General features: G+C 49.0%; 1 protein-coding gene across 10 annotated transcripts; it reads left to right on the forward strand.

Moving 5' to 3' along the window:
* Positions 1-112: 112 nt before the first annotated feature.
* MLST8 (MTOR associated protein MLST8) lies at positions 113-15,968 on the forward strand. Of its 10 annotated transcripts, none has more exons than XM_084819054.1 (9): positions 113-130; positions 2,843-2,982; positions 3,105-3,156; positions 6,052-6,214; positions 8,437-8,512; positions 10,790-10,942; positions 11,111-11,235; positions 13,961-14,124; positions 14,560-15,968. In XM_084819054.1, exons 2-9 carry the CDS (start codon positions 2,854-2,856, stop codon positions 14,676-14,678), a joined length of 981 nt encoding a protein of 326 aa, XP_084675180.1. In that variant the 5' UTR covers positions 113-130; positions 2,843-2,853; the 3' UTR covers positions 14,679-15,968. The 10 variants fall into 10 exon arrangements, with proteins under 10 accessions (XP_084675180.1, XP_084675176.1, XP_084675175.1 ...); XM_084819050.1 differs by lacking the exon at positions 113-130 and adding an exon at positions 1,025-1,498; XM_084819049.1 differs by lacking the exon at positions 113-130 and adding an exon at positions 1,025-1,288.
* The last annotated feature ends 36 nt before the right edge of the window (positions 15,969-16,004 follow it).

Raw genomic sequence — 16,004 nt, forward strand, 5'->3', positions numbered from 1 at the left:
GTTAGTAAAATACCGATAGCTGCTTTCTGGAAGAAGACCAAGATTCTGTCTAACGAAGATTGGTTCTAGAAGGCCTGGGACACGGTCTACAGGATAAAATTGACTTATTTAAGAAGATATACGGAACAAGGTTTTGTAAACAAGTTTATTCAGAATTGGTCACTTTTTGTAACGTACTGGAATTCTAAGTTGGTGGATGGTTTGAGTCCCTATGTTATGTTTGAACTGTTAGAACTCTTTTTTTTTCTTCTTTTTTGTTACAACTTGTGATTTGTGGGGAAAAACACATACAAATGCGACACCCACCCGCGGCTTACATACAGCGGAATGCGCCACACAAATAAATAAATAACGGCACCCAGTTAACCATTACCCAAGTCTAGGGTTCAGTGCACACTCTCAAGGGTCAGCCCGCGGAAGGCACCGTCGGCGGGCAATTCGCCTCTATTCCTGCTGCGCCGGGAACTCTCGCCGCAGGGCGGCCGACGGACGCCCAGACGGGATAAATGCCCGGAGCCGCCGGAATTGCGCGCACGCGCAGAACGCGCGACCCGAGGGGGAGGGGCCCCGCGCTCGGACAGCGACTCTCCCTGCGGCCTTCGCCGCGCCGCAGTCTGCCTTCGGAAGGCTCGTTTCGCGCCCCGCCCCGCCCCGCCCCGCCCCGCGCTCCGGGCCGCGCCTGCGCCGATGCAAAGGCGGGGCGCGCGGGTCCGGGCCACGCCGAGCGCTGCGGCGGCGCCGACAGGGCGTCGCCGCAAGGGAGGAGGGCGGCGAGGGCGATGCGGCGCTCCGAGGGCCGGGCAGGGCAGGGCAGCGCGCGGGCCGCGGCCGCTCGCCGGCGCCTCCGCTCGCCTGAAGCCGCAGGCCGGGCTGCCGCCGGAGCCCCGCGCGCGCCGCCCGCCGCGCCCCCGCCGCCCGGGCGCTCCTCTGCCGCGGGCGGGCTGGCGGCGCCGGCGCCCTGCCGCCCGTCCTCCGCGCCAGCAGGGGCGCCGCGGAGCTACTGCCCGCGAGACACGCCTCCGGCGCTGGCCGGGCGCCGGCGCAGCAGGCGGGCGTGTTTCGGCGGGGCTGCGGCTGAGCGGCCGCTTGCGCCCGCGACACAAAAGGCGGCAGCAGGGCCGGGGCGCCCGAGCCCGTCCTCTCCCGGCGCCGGTTCCCCGGGGCAGCGCTCCCTTTCCGGGCGGGTTATGGCGCCGCCCGTTCGCCGCGAGGCCAAACCCCTCTTCTAATAGCAGCTCCGTGGGAGATAAAAACGTGGGCTTCGAAAGGAGCTCGGAAGTTGGCGGCGGTGGGTGTGGGCTGCGGCCGTTTGAGTCTATGAAGAGGCAATGCCGGTTTCGGGCTCGAAGATGCGGCCGCGGCCTCCCGCGGCGCGCGCATGCGTTCATCCCCTCGGACGGGTGGGGGGGTCTGGAAACCTGCGCAAGCGCGTTTCGCGCCCGAGCCGGTGCGCGTGCGCCGCGCCGCTTCTCCGCCCGGCCCCCCTCCGCGGCCGAAGGTAAGGGGCCCCTCAGCGCCCGCCCCACATAACGGGGGCCGGGCGCAGCCCCGTGGGGCGGGGGCGCCGCAGTGGGCGCGGGCTCGCGCGCGGCCCCACCTGGGGCGTCATCGCTGGTCAGCGGCTGCGGTGCGCCTCAGCGCCCCCCCCGCGGCCCAGCCGGCGCACGCCAGGCTGCGCTGGCGCCCTCCCCCCGCGGAGCTCGGGCTCTCTTCGCGCGGCGCGGCGAGCAGAGCTTCGGCTGTGGGGCGGCAGAGGGGCGTGATGATAATGGTAATAATATGGGCCCCCTCCCCTCCCCCATCTTAACTTCACAACAGCCCTGTGAGGTAGGTCTGTGGGGGGGGGTGAATGGGGATTTGAATACACTACAGCCACAGCACGCTGCCTTCCTAGCTCCTCTGGGCAAAGCGCTGCCTCCTTCACTCATGCTATTCTGGAAAGTGCCATGTACTTAATAATAGTAGTAACAACAACAGCAGTGGTAATGATGTAATGGTTGTAGCAACGATGCAAGCAAGGCTGGAAAATCTCCAGTGTCTAAGTAGGTTGATACCCCCCACCCCCCAGATCTTGCCGTTTTGTATGCTCTGCCTCGCAAGTTAGATTCTGGTGCCTCTCGTTGTGTGATTTTTTTAGCACATGGTTCGTTTCAGATTTCTGTATCATCCTTTCCCAAACACACAGGGTGCATTGCAACATCAAGCAAGCCTGGGGGGGGGGGGCGAGGAGGGGAGAGAATCTAAAGGCATAAAAATAAGTCTAAGTGTTGATAACTTTAGAAAACACAAGATAAACCTTCCCCCCTCCATGCCCAGAATTCTAAGAATAAAATCTCAGCTCATACTAGAGAGGCTCACCTGGTGCCAGCATTGTGGCCTTTTCAGCACCAGGCAAAGGTTGATGATAATAACAATAATACCTGGACTCTGATGTCTGCTCTGGAGTAAATCTACCACCACTGCTATTCTGCATCTCCAGAGTAAGATTCATTGAGATAATCATGAGTTCCATTGGATTTAATTCTAGTAATTGCATTGTACTTTATGTACAAGCTCAGCATGGGTCATTTTTACACTAACTCTGTGAGGCAGGACACAGTTATTCCTATATCATAGATGGGGAGCTGAGGCTGAGAATGCCCGAAGTGTGGCAGTGATTCCATGGAAAAGGTGGGACCTGAGCTTAGCTCTTTAGTTCCATCATGACCCTTCCCTGGGCAGCACTGACTCTCCCCCAAACGCCCATCAGGAGAGAACCTGGGTAGAGGTGTGTGGGGGATCCATTCTTCTGCTCCACCGGTAGAGGCCACTGACTTGTGGGCCTCCCTTTCTGTGTCCTTAGAGACCTGAACCATGAACACAACGCAGGGCACAGTAGGCAGTGATCCAGTCATCCTGGCCACTGCTGGCTATGACCACACGGTTCGGTTCTGGCAGGCCCACAGTGGGATATGCACCCGAACAGTCCAGCACCAAGATTCTGTATCCTTTTGCCATGTAATACCCAGTAGAATGAAGGACTTTGCCTCTGCTAACCTGACTTGGGTTTTTTATGGTAGTTGCATGAGGCTGTCTACCATCTCTTCCTTAACCACAATTGCCAGCAGGTCAATGCTCTAGAGATCACCCCAGACCGGACCATGATAGCTGCTGCAGGTAGGTGTGCCACGGGCATGTTTTTGTTTAAAATATTGGCATTTGTGAAGTCGATATCTAGAAACGCCCTCCTCACACACAGGGGGTGTGTGTACATTCCCATTCTAAAGTTCTGGTTTGTGTCTCTTTGTTTGCTGAGGTTATGTTCTCTCTCTGAGGGATGGCCAAGCCTTTTGGCAAGGGTGTGTCAAGAGGCAAGTCCATGCAGGGGAGAAGCATACTGCTCTGGAGCCTCCCTGCCAGCTCCTGCCTTAGGGTGGTTTTGACTCGGGCGCTGTGTAGTGGAGCAGACAGCAGCACTGTGCTAACGAAGCAGGCTGGGGGGCTGGCCTGACTCTGTGCTGTAGCAGCCGCCCCGCTGGGCCACTCACTGCCAGTTTTTCTTGGGAGAAGAATCCTTAAACCCAGAAATGGCAGTCAGCCTGTCCTTTTTTCCCCAGCCTCTCAGGCATGGTGCACCTCAAACAGCTTCTCCTTTATGGTCTTATTGGTACTTTACCAGTCTTGTGTCTTCCACTGTTTTGGGTGTAGCTGTTGGCTGGGGAATGCTGGGAGTTGTAGGCCTTTTCTCTGTCTAAATATGCATAGGATAAGCGGAACTTTTTGTGGTTCAGTTCTTCAGTAATTATTTTCAAGTTCTTTGATAACAACTGCCTCTGCCTCTTTCACGTGTGTGAAATAGAGTTACTACCAGAGCCTCTTGTGGGTCTCGACGCTCTTTAATACAGCCGGTCCATAGTACACAGCTGTGTGATGCCAAGCCATATTTATTATTAACATTGATATATCTGAGAGCCAGTGTAGTGTAGTGGTGAGAGTGACAGACTGGGAGCCGGGAGATCCGGGTTCTAGTCCCCACTTGGCCATGGAAGCTCACTGGGTGACTTTGGGCCAGTCACAGACTCTCAGCCCAACCTACCTCACAGGGTTGTTGTTGTAAGGATACAACGGTGAGGAGGAGGATAATGTAAGCTGCCTTGAGTTCCTTGCGAGAGGGAGAAAGGCGGGGTATAAATGCAATAAATAAATAAAATAAATAAATCTCCTTATTTGCTAAAAAGCCATCCAGGTGGTATACAACCATTTAAAACAATAAAACTAAGAACATGAAAAACAGTAAAACATTAAAACTACATAATTTAAAAGGCTAGATTCAAAAGACCTGTCTTCACACCCTTTCTAAAAGGCAAGAGAGTGGGAGCCAATGGTAGTTCTTGAGGGAGCGCATTCTGCAGTTTGGGAGAGACAGGAGAAAGCCCTTTCTTGTGTGTCCCACGAACAGGCCTGTCCAGGTTCTGGTGTCCTCAAAAGGGCCTGTCCTGCAGATCTTCATAACCATTCAGCAGGGGCGTTGCTAGGTGCACCTGCCTGCAGCAGTTATGGTACAGCCCAGACCCATAGGACACAAATCTGCATGAAATCTACATATGCTCATTTAAATCTATTTTTGCACATTTAGAAATAATTACTAGGATTTATATAAATTTCCCAGGGGGCAAAAGCAGTTAATTAATTTCTCATCCAAATCATGTCAAATAAACTCTTCAATTAATTTGCACCCTTCCCCAGTTCCTCCCAAATCAATGGGAAATTATTTTGTTATTATTATTTTTTATTATTATTATTATTATTATTTTGTTATTAATTTTTTTAGCCATAATTGCCACACAGGGGAATATTTTTTGCAAGGCATGAGTGAGATTGTAATATGTAGGAAGGGGAGAGAGAACCTGTCTCTCCTAGAGATGTGAAGGCCCGGAAAAAAACCAGAAAAATTCTGGGAAAAAACAGTTTTTTTCGGGGGACCATTTTTGTTTTTTTTCTGAAAAATTGAACAGCTTTGGATTACAAAATATTTTTTTTAGAGTTTAAGAGAAGATGCTTATATTTTGTTACCCAACTTTTACTCCCACCAAAATGATTTCTAAAAACTATGTTAATAAGAACACTTTTATAGAAAGACTACAGATGTAAAATTCTGGAAATAATGAAGCCATGGGGAATTTTTTTTAAAAAATTCTCTGTGTAAGATTCCCAGCACAGTTTGTTCTTTAATTCTGTATTAAAATTATTGATCTAAAGTATCTTTTACTGATAGACATTTATGCTCAGTTTCCCAACATGTGAGTAGAGTCTGTCATAACAATGGAAATAAATGTGCATTCTTGACAGCTTGGGTTTTGTTCTATGGAGTCCTGTGTTTCTGGGCTTGTTCTCATTAGGCGCTGTAGCAGTCAATTAATGTAGTTCTAATCTAATGTAGTTCTAGTCTAAAACCCACATGTGGGAAAAAATCCAGGTTATCCAGCTACTGTCACCAGATGTGACAGATCAGCATATAGGTTATCCCACCTATGTTTCTTTCTTTTAAATTAACTTTGAGGCTTGGATCTATAGAACTCACTGTCACTGTTTTTATAAAGTTCTCAATTAGACCTCTCCACTAGGGAATGCTGCCTCAGCTTTAAAACTTTTTAACTGCTGCTCCTAGAACAAACCTTCCCTACCTAAAAGAAACTCAGTAGCCTCATTTCTATGGCATAGGCATGGGATTGACACTATCACTAGAGACAACTTTCCAAAATGAACAAAAAAGTATTGCTTATTTTTCCATTTCCCCCCAAATTTCCATTAAAAAAAACAAACCCGTTTTTTTTTCCTATGGCCTCAAAATTTCCAGAAATTTTACCCCTCTATTCCCTCCCCAGCTTCAGTCTCCCTTGAAAACTGCTCCCTGCGTGGCAATTAAACTGGGGGCACCAGTGGCCATGCAGGACCCTGGGATTTGGATCAGGTCCCTAGGGCAGCGGGGCCTCTGCCGGGCAGGTTCATAATGAGACAGAGGTCTCTTAGATAACCAGGCCCTGAGCCGTGGTGTCGGTGTCTTTCATCCAGGCTACCAACACATTCGAATGTATGACTTGAACTCCAATAACCCCAACCCTGTTATCAACTATGATGGCGTGAGCAAGAACATCACCTCCGTCGGGTTCCACGAAGATGGCCGATGGATGTACACGGGGGGCGAAGACTGCATGGCCCGCATCTGGGACCTCAGGTGAGCCTCTTGGTCTTTGCTGATTTCAGTAACCTTGCTCTGGCTGAGATCTAGTGGCTCTCCAGCCATGAAATGATAGTTATTACATAGCTTGATGATCTCCAAGGAAAGCCTGTGAGTTTTACAACCCACAAAATAGTGACTTTTCTCCTCAAATCATGATTAAATAGTGATGATTAAATAGGCACGTGTTACGCAGGAACATAGGAAACGGCCTTCTACTGAGTCAGACCCTAGGTCCGTCTAGCTCAGTATTGTCAACACTGACTGACAGCAGCAGCTCTCTGGACTTTCTGGCAGGATTCTTTCCCAGCCTACCTGGAGATGCTGTCGGGGATTGAGCCTGGGACCTGCTGCATGCAAAGCAGGGGCTCTACCACAGAGCTGTGGATATTTGCCCTCAGTTTGGGCAGCTGCATACCATCATATGGTGGGGGAAAGTCTTTATTATTTATATATTTCTTGATGATATTTGTATGCCATCCTATAACAAAATGTTCTCAGGGCAGCTCAGACAATAAAGGCCATGGAGTTCAGCTCCAAAGTGGCAATAAGGTTGTCTGAATCAAGGGTCTTTGCATGATCCTAACCATGTTCATTCAAAAGCCCATCCCACTGAGTTCGATGAGTTTTTACTTCCAAGTGAGGGAGTTTAGGATTGCAGTCTTTGTCTTCCCTGCGTGCAGAAACTGCATTCAGGTGCATGCCGATTCAATTTCGGATAAGCTCTGCTTCCTTCTTTTTCAAAGCAAATGTGTAGTCCTCATTCTTTTGATGTAAGTGAAATAAAAAGAGAAGAATGAAGAGGGAAAGAAGTCCAACTCTGCCCTAAAGTTGGGGAGCAAAAACTGCTTATTTATTTATTACATTTCTATACCACCCAATAGCCAAAGCAATCTGGGTGGTTCACAAAAATTACAACCACAAAGTACAGCATAAAAACAATATAAAGTATAAAACTTAAAACAATAGTACAAAAATGCAACCGGAATAAAACCTAGCAGCAATGCAGAGATTTAAAATACAGTTAACAGATTTAAAACAGCATTGCTAAAAGACTACAGTGCGAAAATGGTGGGAAAATAAAAAGGTTGTCACCTCATGCCAGAAAGAGCACAATGTAGGAACCAGGCGAACCTCTCTAGGGAGCTCATTCCACAACTGGGGTGCCACAGCAGAAAAGGCCTTCTTCCTGGTAGCCGCCCGCCTCTTGGCAGGGGCTCCTGGAGAAGGACCTCTGAAGATGATCTTAGGGTCTGGGTAGGTACATATGGGAGGAGACAATCCTTCAGATAACCTGGCCCCGAGCCGTTAAGGGTTTTGAATATTAATACCAGCACTTTGAATTAGGCCCAGACATGGACAGGCAGCCAGTGTAGCTCAAAAAGTGCTGGCATGATATGATCACATTGACCAGTGCTTGTTAACAGTCTCACTGCCCTGCTTTGGACTGGTTTCCAGACTGTTTTCAAAGGCAGCCCCACGTATAACGCATTGTAGTAATCCAGACAAAAGGTTATCAAAGCATGGATAACTGTAGTTAGGCTATCTCTGTCCAGGTAAGGGTGCAGTTGGTATATCAGCCTAAGCTGATAAAAGGTGCTGTGTGCCACCGATTCCGCCTGTGCCTCAAGTAACAGTTCTGGGTCCAAGAGAACCCCCAGACTACGAACCTGATCCTTTAAGGGGAGTGCAACCCCCTCCAGAACAGGTTGAACATCACTTAGCTGGGCAGACAACCCAGTAACAGTACCTCTGTCTTTTCTGAATTCTCAGTTTGAATTGAGTCCCTCATCCAGTCCATTACTGTGCCCAGGTAATTGTGATACTGCAAAAAAGAAAACCTCACAAAAACACACACACACAACCCTAATGGAAACCTTTTATATCTGAATGTGTATAGGATTTCTGTTATCCTGCCCAATTTACCCACTATGGAGCCGTGTAAGAGGAATCTGCAAAATGAGGGCATGATCTTTTGAGCAAGCTCACAGAAAAATCTGGGCACTGTGCAAATGTATTCCAATGGAGACTTTTAAAAATAAAGAAGCACAGGAGACTATATGTAATATAAATTTGAACATTATAGGGAGGTTATACGAAATGCGAGATTTGGTAGCAGAGGCAATTCCTGGTGAATTTCACATTCCCTGGGGTGCAAGAAGTCATGGCAAGGAATGGATGCACCTCCATCATGCTGGCAATGTCCACTGTCTTTCCAGGTCCCGCAACCTTCAGTGCCAGCGCATTTTCCAAGTGAACGCACCCATCAGCTGTGTTTGCCTGCATCCCAACCAGGTACTTGGGTGCTCCAGCCCTGAGCAGGGAGAAACCTTCCTTCCACGCCGCCTCCCCTTTCCTTGCATGCTCCCTGATAGCTGCAGTAGCGGGGGCTGGTATGGCACATGCTGGGGGTGGTGCCTTTTGTCTGTGTTTCATAGAATCATAGAATAGTAGGGCTGGAAGGGGCCTACAAGGCCATCGTGTCCAACCCCTTGCTCAGTGCAGGAATCCAAGTCAGAGCATCCCCGACAGATGGCTGTCCAGCCTCGTCTTGAACGCCTCCGGTGTGGGAGAGCCCACCGCCTCCCCAGGTAATTGGGTCCATTGTCGTATTGCTCTAACAGTCAGCAAGTTTTTCCTGATGTTCAGCCAGAATCCGGCTTCCTGTCACTTGAGCCCATGATTCTGTGTCCTGCACTCTGGGATGATCGAGAAGAGATCCTGGCCTTCCTCTCTGTGACAACCTTTCAAGTACTTGAAGAGCACTATCCTATCTCCCCTCACTCTTCTCTTTTCAAGGCTAAACATGCCCAGTTTTATCAGTCTCTCTCTTCACAGGGTCTTGTTTCCAGTCCCCTGATCATCTTTGTTGCCCTCCTCTGAACCCTCTCCAGTTTGTCTGCATCCTTCTTCAAGTGTGGTGCCCAGAACTGGACACAGTACTCCAGATGAGGCATAATCATTGCTGAGTAGAGGGGAACCTTCCCGGAATTTGGAAGCGATGCTTCTATTAATGCAGCCCAAAAGAGCATTTGCCTTTTTTGCAGCCACATCCCATTGTTGGCTCATATTTAGCTTGTGATCTACAACAATTCTAAGATCCTTCTCACTTGTCATGTTGGTGAGCCACGTATCCCCCATCTTGTAACTGTGCATTTGGTTTCTTTTTCCTGGGTGCAGAACTTGGCATTTATCCCTATTACATTTCATCCTGTTGTTTTCTGCCTAGTGCTCCAGCCTATCAAGATCACTTTGAATGTTGTTTCTGTCTTCTGTCTGGGGTATTAGCTATCACGCCCAATTTTGTGTCATCTGCAAATTTGATAAGTGTTCCCTGCACCTCCTCCTCCAAGTCATTAATAAAAATGTTGAAGAGCACTGGGCCCAGGACTGAGCCCTGCGGTACCCCGCATGTATCTGAAGAAAACCTTTTTGTTGCTTTTAGCATCCCTCGCTAACCTCAGCTCGTTCTCAGCTTTAGCCTTCCTGATGCCATCCCTGCAATTCTGTGCTACCTACCTGTACGCTTCCTTTGTAGCTTGGCCTTCCTTCCACTTCCTGTATGTGTCCTTTTTTGTTTTCAGGTCATCTCTAAGCTTTTTGCGAAGCCACATTGGCTTCTTCCGTTGTCTTCCACCCTTTTTTCTTGTTGCAATTGTTTGTAATTGTGCCTTGAGAATTTCCTTTTTTAAAAGCTCCCACCCATCTTGGAGTCCTTTTCTCGTTATAGTCGCTTGCCATGGGACCTTACTGATCATTGTCCTGAGTTTATTAAAATCAGCTTTCCTACAATCCAGGGTACGCGTTTGGCTACATTCAGCTTTGGCTTCCTTTAGAACCAAGAAGTCAAGTATAACATGGTCACTTTCCCCCAGAGTTCCTGTAACTGCTACTTTATCCATTAAGTCATCTCTGTTGGTTAGGATCAAGTCAAGGATAGCTGACCCTCTAGTTCCTTCCTCCACTTTCTGTAGGAGGAAATTATCAGTAACACTAGTCAGGAATCTCTTGGAGGGGCCATGTTTTGCAGAATTTGTCTCCCAACAAATATCGGGGAAATTGAAGTCCCCCATTTCTACTACATCTTGCTTCTTTGAACCACTGGCTATTTGCTTTTCAAAAGCTTCATCCTCATCTTCTCCTTGATTGGGTGGCTGGTAGTAGACTCCGACCACCATGTTCCTTTCGTTCTTTTCTCCTTTTATTTTAACCCAGATGCTCTCAATGGGCCTACCAAGCTCATCCTCCTGTATTTCTGTGCAGAGATATGTATATTTCACATACAGTGTAACTCCACCTCCCTTTCTGTTCCTCCTGTTCTTTTTGAACAAGTTCTATCCTTCAATTGCTGTATTTCAGTCATGGGAGTCATCCCACCAAGTCTCAGTTACACCTATCAAGTCATAATTTGCCTCTTGTATTAAGAGTTCAAATTTGTTCTGTTTATATTCTGAGCATTAGTGTATAGAGATTGAAGACCATGTGCTTTATAGACTGGCTTTCTTCCTACATGTGTCTGAAGACTATTATTGGGTGCTATTAGAGCTTCTCTCTCCGTTTCTCCCCCCTCAGGCAGAACTTATCGTTGGGGATCAGAGTGGGGCCATTCACATCTGGGACCTGAAGACCGACCACAATGAGCAGCTCATTCCAGAGCCAGAAGTCTCTGTCAACTCTGTGCACATCGATCCTGATGCCAGCTACATGGCTGCTGTCAACAGTTCGGTAAGTGCGGGCTAGCTGGTGCGGCACTTTGGAGTGATGCTGCGTGGCCGCTTGTTGGTGCTTCACTGGCCTCTGGCTTGGGAAAGTCAATAGTGAGCAGAACGGAGCCTTGAAGGGACTTGGCAGGCAGCCCAGACGCAACGTCCTCTGTTCCCTCTCCCCTCACAGGGCAACTGTTATGTGTGGAATCTAACGGGTGGCATCGGAGAGGAGGTAACCCAGCTCATCCCCAAGACCAAGATTCCTGCGCACAACCGCTACGCTCTCCAGTGCAAATTCAGCCCAGACTCCACGTGAGTAGGCTGGCGATCTATTGTCTGTTGCTTGCCCATGGAGCGAGAGGGATTCTCAGGCTGAGCCTTGGGGGGAGGGAGGGCAGGGTAGCTTGAGCCCAGGGCTGCGTCATTCTGGCTGAGCTGCAGCATTGCGGCAGGGACATCTGAAGCCCTTCCCCAGTCCTGCAGATGTTGCTGCCTTAGCAATCCTGCAGCAGTGGCCATGGAAGCAGCCACCCCACCTGCACGTACACATAAAGGCGCAGGCGTACATGCAGCAGCCTGGTGTTTTCTGTCTCTCACTCGGGTGGTTGTCCCACTCAGTGGCTTTTGGTTCGACTCTCCTGAGAGTTGCTGGTGGCCCAATGGAAGGTGAGGGAGGGGCAGGTGTTCTTTGACTGCTATTTCCAGTCCTCCTGGTGCTACTGCTGCCACAACTGGTGTCATGTAGATTCCCTGTAGTGGCAGCTTTCAAACTGACCTGGTTCACACATAACATAACAAGCCATGGTTTAATGAACCATGGTCTGTTGAATTGTGGGTTTCTGTTATGTGTAAACCCAGAACTATGGGTTGTTAACCATGAATAGAACCCATAGTTTTGTTGTTTGGTTGTGAACTGTAGGTTGTTTAAACAATGGGTTGTCATTACATGTGTACACAGAACCTTAGGTTGTTTCATCAGGTTAAAGAGGCAGCAGGCAAGAGCAGTCAAAACAACCCAGCCTCTTTACATGGCCAGTACTGCAGTGCCACAAAGGGCTTCTGGGATAGAGGGAGGGAACAGGTGAAGGAGGAAGGAAACAGTCCAGGGACTGAGAAAACAAACCATGGTTTGTTTGATCATCTACCAGACAAAACCTGAGTAGGGCAACAAACCATGATTTATGTAAACCATGGGTTACCATTACATGCAAACCAGGCCACTGTGTACCTAGGGGTTTCCAGGAAGCTTCTCTGAGGTTCGTTGGTGAGATTGGTAATGGCAGACAAGCTGCCTGTAAGATGGACAGTTTGACCACTTTCTCAGCCATAGCTAAGTGGTACACAAGAGCCAGGCCTAGGTGGTCTAGTTGGTCTCCTGTACGAACTGAGAGCAAGCCCTAGAATGTGCCCCAATGGTCAAAGTTACAGAAGCTACTAATAACAGCCATTGTAGCACACCAGTGATGCTAAGAAATAAGTGGCTTCCACGCTTTTTGCTGGCCTTCTAGTACAGGTGAGGGCCATTGGGCACCGAAGGTGAGCTGGCGTAGTACAGCGACAGAGAGGCTGACTTATGAAACAGTCACCCATTTGAATCTCGCCTCTGCCAGGAGCACACCGGAGGGCCTTAGGCAGGCTACTCCCTTTGAACCTCAGCCCCTCCATCTGTAATGTGGGTATAATAACATTGACTTGCCTTTCTGTAGAGCTATTTTGAGAAGGTGACTGAGAGAATATGTGAAGTGCTTTGAACTGTCCAAAGCACTATATTGGGATCGATGGCTGGAAGCGCCAGGGCCATATCTGTCATGTGGAAGACTCTCTGCTTTAGGGCAACCGGTAGACCCGTGGCCCCATCCTCAACGTGAAGTTCCCCATCAGGCGTTGGGCAAGGGTTGTCTCAAGGCCAGGGGTAGGCCACCTTTTGGGGCCTGTGGGCCCATTTAGTACTTTGAGAAATTGTCCTGGGCACTGCCACAACATGGCTGCCATGGGAGGTGTGGCTAGTCACATGGCAGCATATGATGAGTTTCAGTCGATCCTGGATTTCTCTTATGGTTTTGGTTGATTGCTTGAAGTTGTTTTTAGATATATGTTGTCTTTGTGTATATTGTCTGTTTCTATATTTTCATGTAAATAGCCTCTGTATACTGTGTTGTAAACCGCCCAGAGAGCTTTGGCTATGTGGCGGTATAGAAATGTAATAATAATAATAATAATAAATAAATAAGAAGTCGTGAACGGGGAAAAGCCTCCAAAAGAATGTGTGTTTTGAGCACTGTAGAAGAGCCCCGTGTAAACCCTCCACACTCCTATGCTCAGATCATACTGTCATTGTAAACCTGATAATAGTGATACGTATCTCTGAAAGCAAGACTTGCTCCTTGCCCAGAGAGAAGGACATTACTGAAATTCTTGAGAAATGCTCCTTACAAATTCCAGTCCTGTAGGTCTTTGGTATGTAAGAAGCCGCCTTGCCCTGATTCAGGCATCCGCTTGGCCGCTTGAGGAACAGCATGTTGCACAAGGTGGGCCTCTGGTTCGATCCAGCAGCAGGACTCTCCAGCCTTGGTCCATCTGCCTCAGTGCTATGTGGGCCGGGGCTCTCTGGAGTTTCAGAGAGGAGGAGCATTTCTCAGCTCACCCTGGCAATCTGGGACCTTTTGCAGGCAAGGCAGCCTAGCAGGGTCAGCCCTGGTTAGTACTTGGATGGGATGCCGCCTGGGAATCAGGCTTCCTGCATTGAGCAGGGGGTTGGACTCGATGGTCTTGCAGGCCCCTTCCAACCCTATGATTCTATGATTCTCTATGAAGGCAGCAGGTGCTCTACCATGGAGTTACAGCCCCTCCCCATACAGATGCTTACCGGGGCCCATGACCAGGGCTATTTCCCCTGCTCTTTAAAGTGGGGTGTTGTAAAGAGGGGCTTTAAAAGCTCCCTTTTTCTGGCTGACTGTTCTGTACTCCTGCCTTGACTTGCATGCCTTGACTTGCATTCCTCCCTCGCCTGCTTCGCTCATTCCTCCTTCTGCTCCAGGCTTTTGGCTACTTGTTCTGCCGACCAGACCTGCAAGATCTGGAGGACCTCCAACTTCTCTCTAATGACAGAGCTGAGCATCAAGAGCAACAATCCTGGGGAAACATCCCGTGGCTGGATGTGGGACTGTGCTTTTTCAGGGGACTCCCAGTACATTGTCACAGGTGAGAGAGGTTGGGGGCATTGATACTGAACAGGTGAGAGAAGTTGGGGGCATTGATACTGAACCACAGAAAGTGGTTCTGTGCTTTCAGTAAAAAAAAAAATCCATGCTTTTCTCGATTTTTTCCCCACTTTTGTAAAAAATATAATTTATAATTAAGTATTTTGAACATTCAGTATCCTTCACAACAACCCTGTCAGGTAGGTCAGTAGTATTACAGATGGAGGGAGGGCAAAGGCCTGAGAGAGCGGGGCTTAGCTGAGGCCATCTTTTGAGTTCATGGCAGAGGAGAGAGTTGAGCTGCTGCACAACATTCTTCAAACAGTAAGAAGGTCTCTTATGGGCCAGGTGACTTCCTTTAAGGCAGGTCTCGTACTCTTGCAAGGACTGCCTAGCTGAGCCCTCCTGGACTTCACTGTGCTCATTTCCTTCCCAGCCTCCTCAGATAATTTGGCCAGGCTCTGGTGCGTGGAAACGGGTGAGATCAAGAGGGAATACAGTGGGCACCAGAAAGCCGTCGTCTGCCTTGCTTTCAACGACAGCGTCTTGGGCTGAAGAGGAAGACGGTGGTGACTCCCCTTGCGGCTGGCTCTTCACAAGTCACGTCAGCCCTCAGACAGCAGTGTGCCAAAGGGTATGTGAAGAGCTTGGTGGGGCTGTGTCACCCACAGCTGTCCTTCTCTGGAGGAGCTGGATTGAAGGAAGAGACTTAAGCCATGCTCGCTCTTGACACAGGGGCGGGTAGTTTAAAAATACAGATGACTTCCATCCCACTTTCTGCTTGAAAGGAGACCTTAAAGCAAAGGCAGAACTAGCGCAGGGTGGCTTTGGAAGGGGAAACTGAGGTTTAGCCCCAGCCTCACTGGGCAAGAGCATGGGTGTCTCTCTGCTCATGCAGAAGCGTGCTCTCGTTAGGGAACCCCTTTGCCCTTTCCTTTAGTTTAAGCTGTTCTCTGTTCACGCCATTCACTTTTCAACATTCTACTTCACTCACATACACACACCACACCCCTTGCTGCCCCACTAAGAACAAGAGATGAGGCATTCGTTGCACATTTGTCACCTGCTATTCCAGAGGGAAGCTGTGGGCTCCCCACCGTTGGAGGGCAAGTGGCTTGCCTTCGTGGTTGTGTTCCCCTACTGAATTGGCTGCAGGTAACAGCAGGATTGGGACATTCAGAGCTGGGGCCAGCCAGAGGGAAGAAAAGGGGCAGGGGGGAGAGAGATGCTGCCTTTCCCAAGAGTAGGACGTGCAAAACACTCTGTGCGCTGAACTGCCACTCCTCTTTTGAGAGAGACTGATCTACTCAAAAATAACAAAGTCTTGTGCCACCTTAAAGACTAATGATTTTATTCTGGCATAATTTGTTAATCTTTAAGGTGCAACAAGACTGCGTGTTTTTGCTGCAATAGATTGACACAACTACCTGCTGGAAACGATCTAGTCCAGTCTCTGCTTCCCCTTCGGCACCCCTGCCTTCATCCTGGGTCCACAGGCTCAGAAAAAGGAGTGACACATGAAGGGCCACTGAGGCTCCTCTTTGGGGAGCAAACGTGTTTGCAAATCTTGCAAACGGCACTGCCCTTTTCTCTCACTTGCCAACACTTAACACGCAGCCTCTTCAGTGTCCATTTCCTCATTTTGCGCTTTTACTTAATATCACATCAGGGTAACTAATCTTGTACAAAATAGTTTTTAAAAGATTGTTTTACACAATGCTTGTATGACTCAGACTGAACTGGATCTTATCTACACCATGCAGCTACTTCTATCCAAAGACAATTATTTACAGGTTGCAATTGAAGGAGACATTAAATAAAACGTATATGCTGCTAAGACTGCAACATGACTGTGTTGTGGAGTTGTAGCTCTTCCGGCCT

This window comes from Heloderma suspectum, chromosome 12 (assembly GCF_057233095.1).
Source record: "Heloderma suspectum isolate Gila_16-S chromosome 12, 16-S_ref, whole genome shotgun sequence".
NCBI lineage: Eukaryota > Metazoa > Chordata > Lepidosauria > Squamata > Helodermatidae > Heloderma > Heloderma suspectum.

Bases quoted from the DNA above. Each gene is read 5' to 3' on its own strand.
- MLST8 (XM_084819054.1), top strand. From the start codon at position 2,854: ATGAACACAACGCAGGGCACAGTAGGCAGTGATCCAGTCATCCTGGCC. The intron at 2,983-3,104 runs GTATCCTTTTGC...CACAATTGCCAG, and splicing joins CAGTCCAGCACCAAGATTCT to CAGGTCAATGCTCTAGAGAT. The intron at 6,215-8,436 runs GTGAGCCTCTTG...CTGTCTTTCCAG, and splicing joins GCCCGCATCTGGGACCTCAG to GTCCCGCAACCTTCAGTGCC.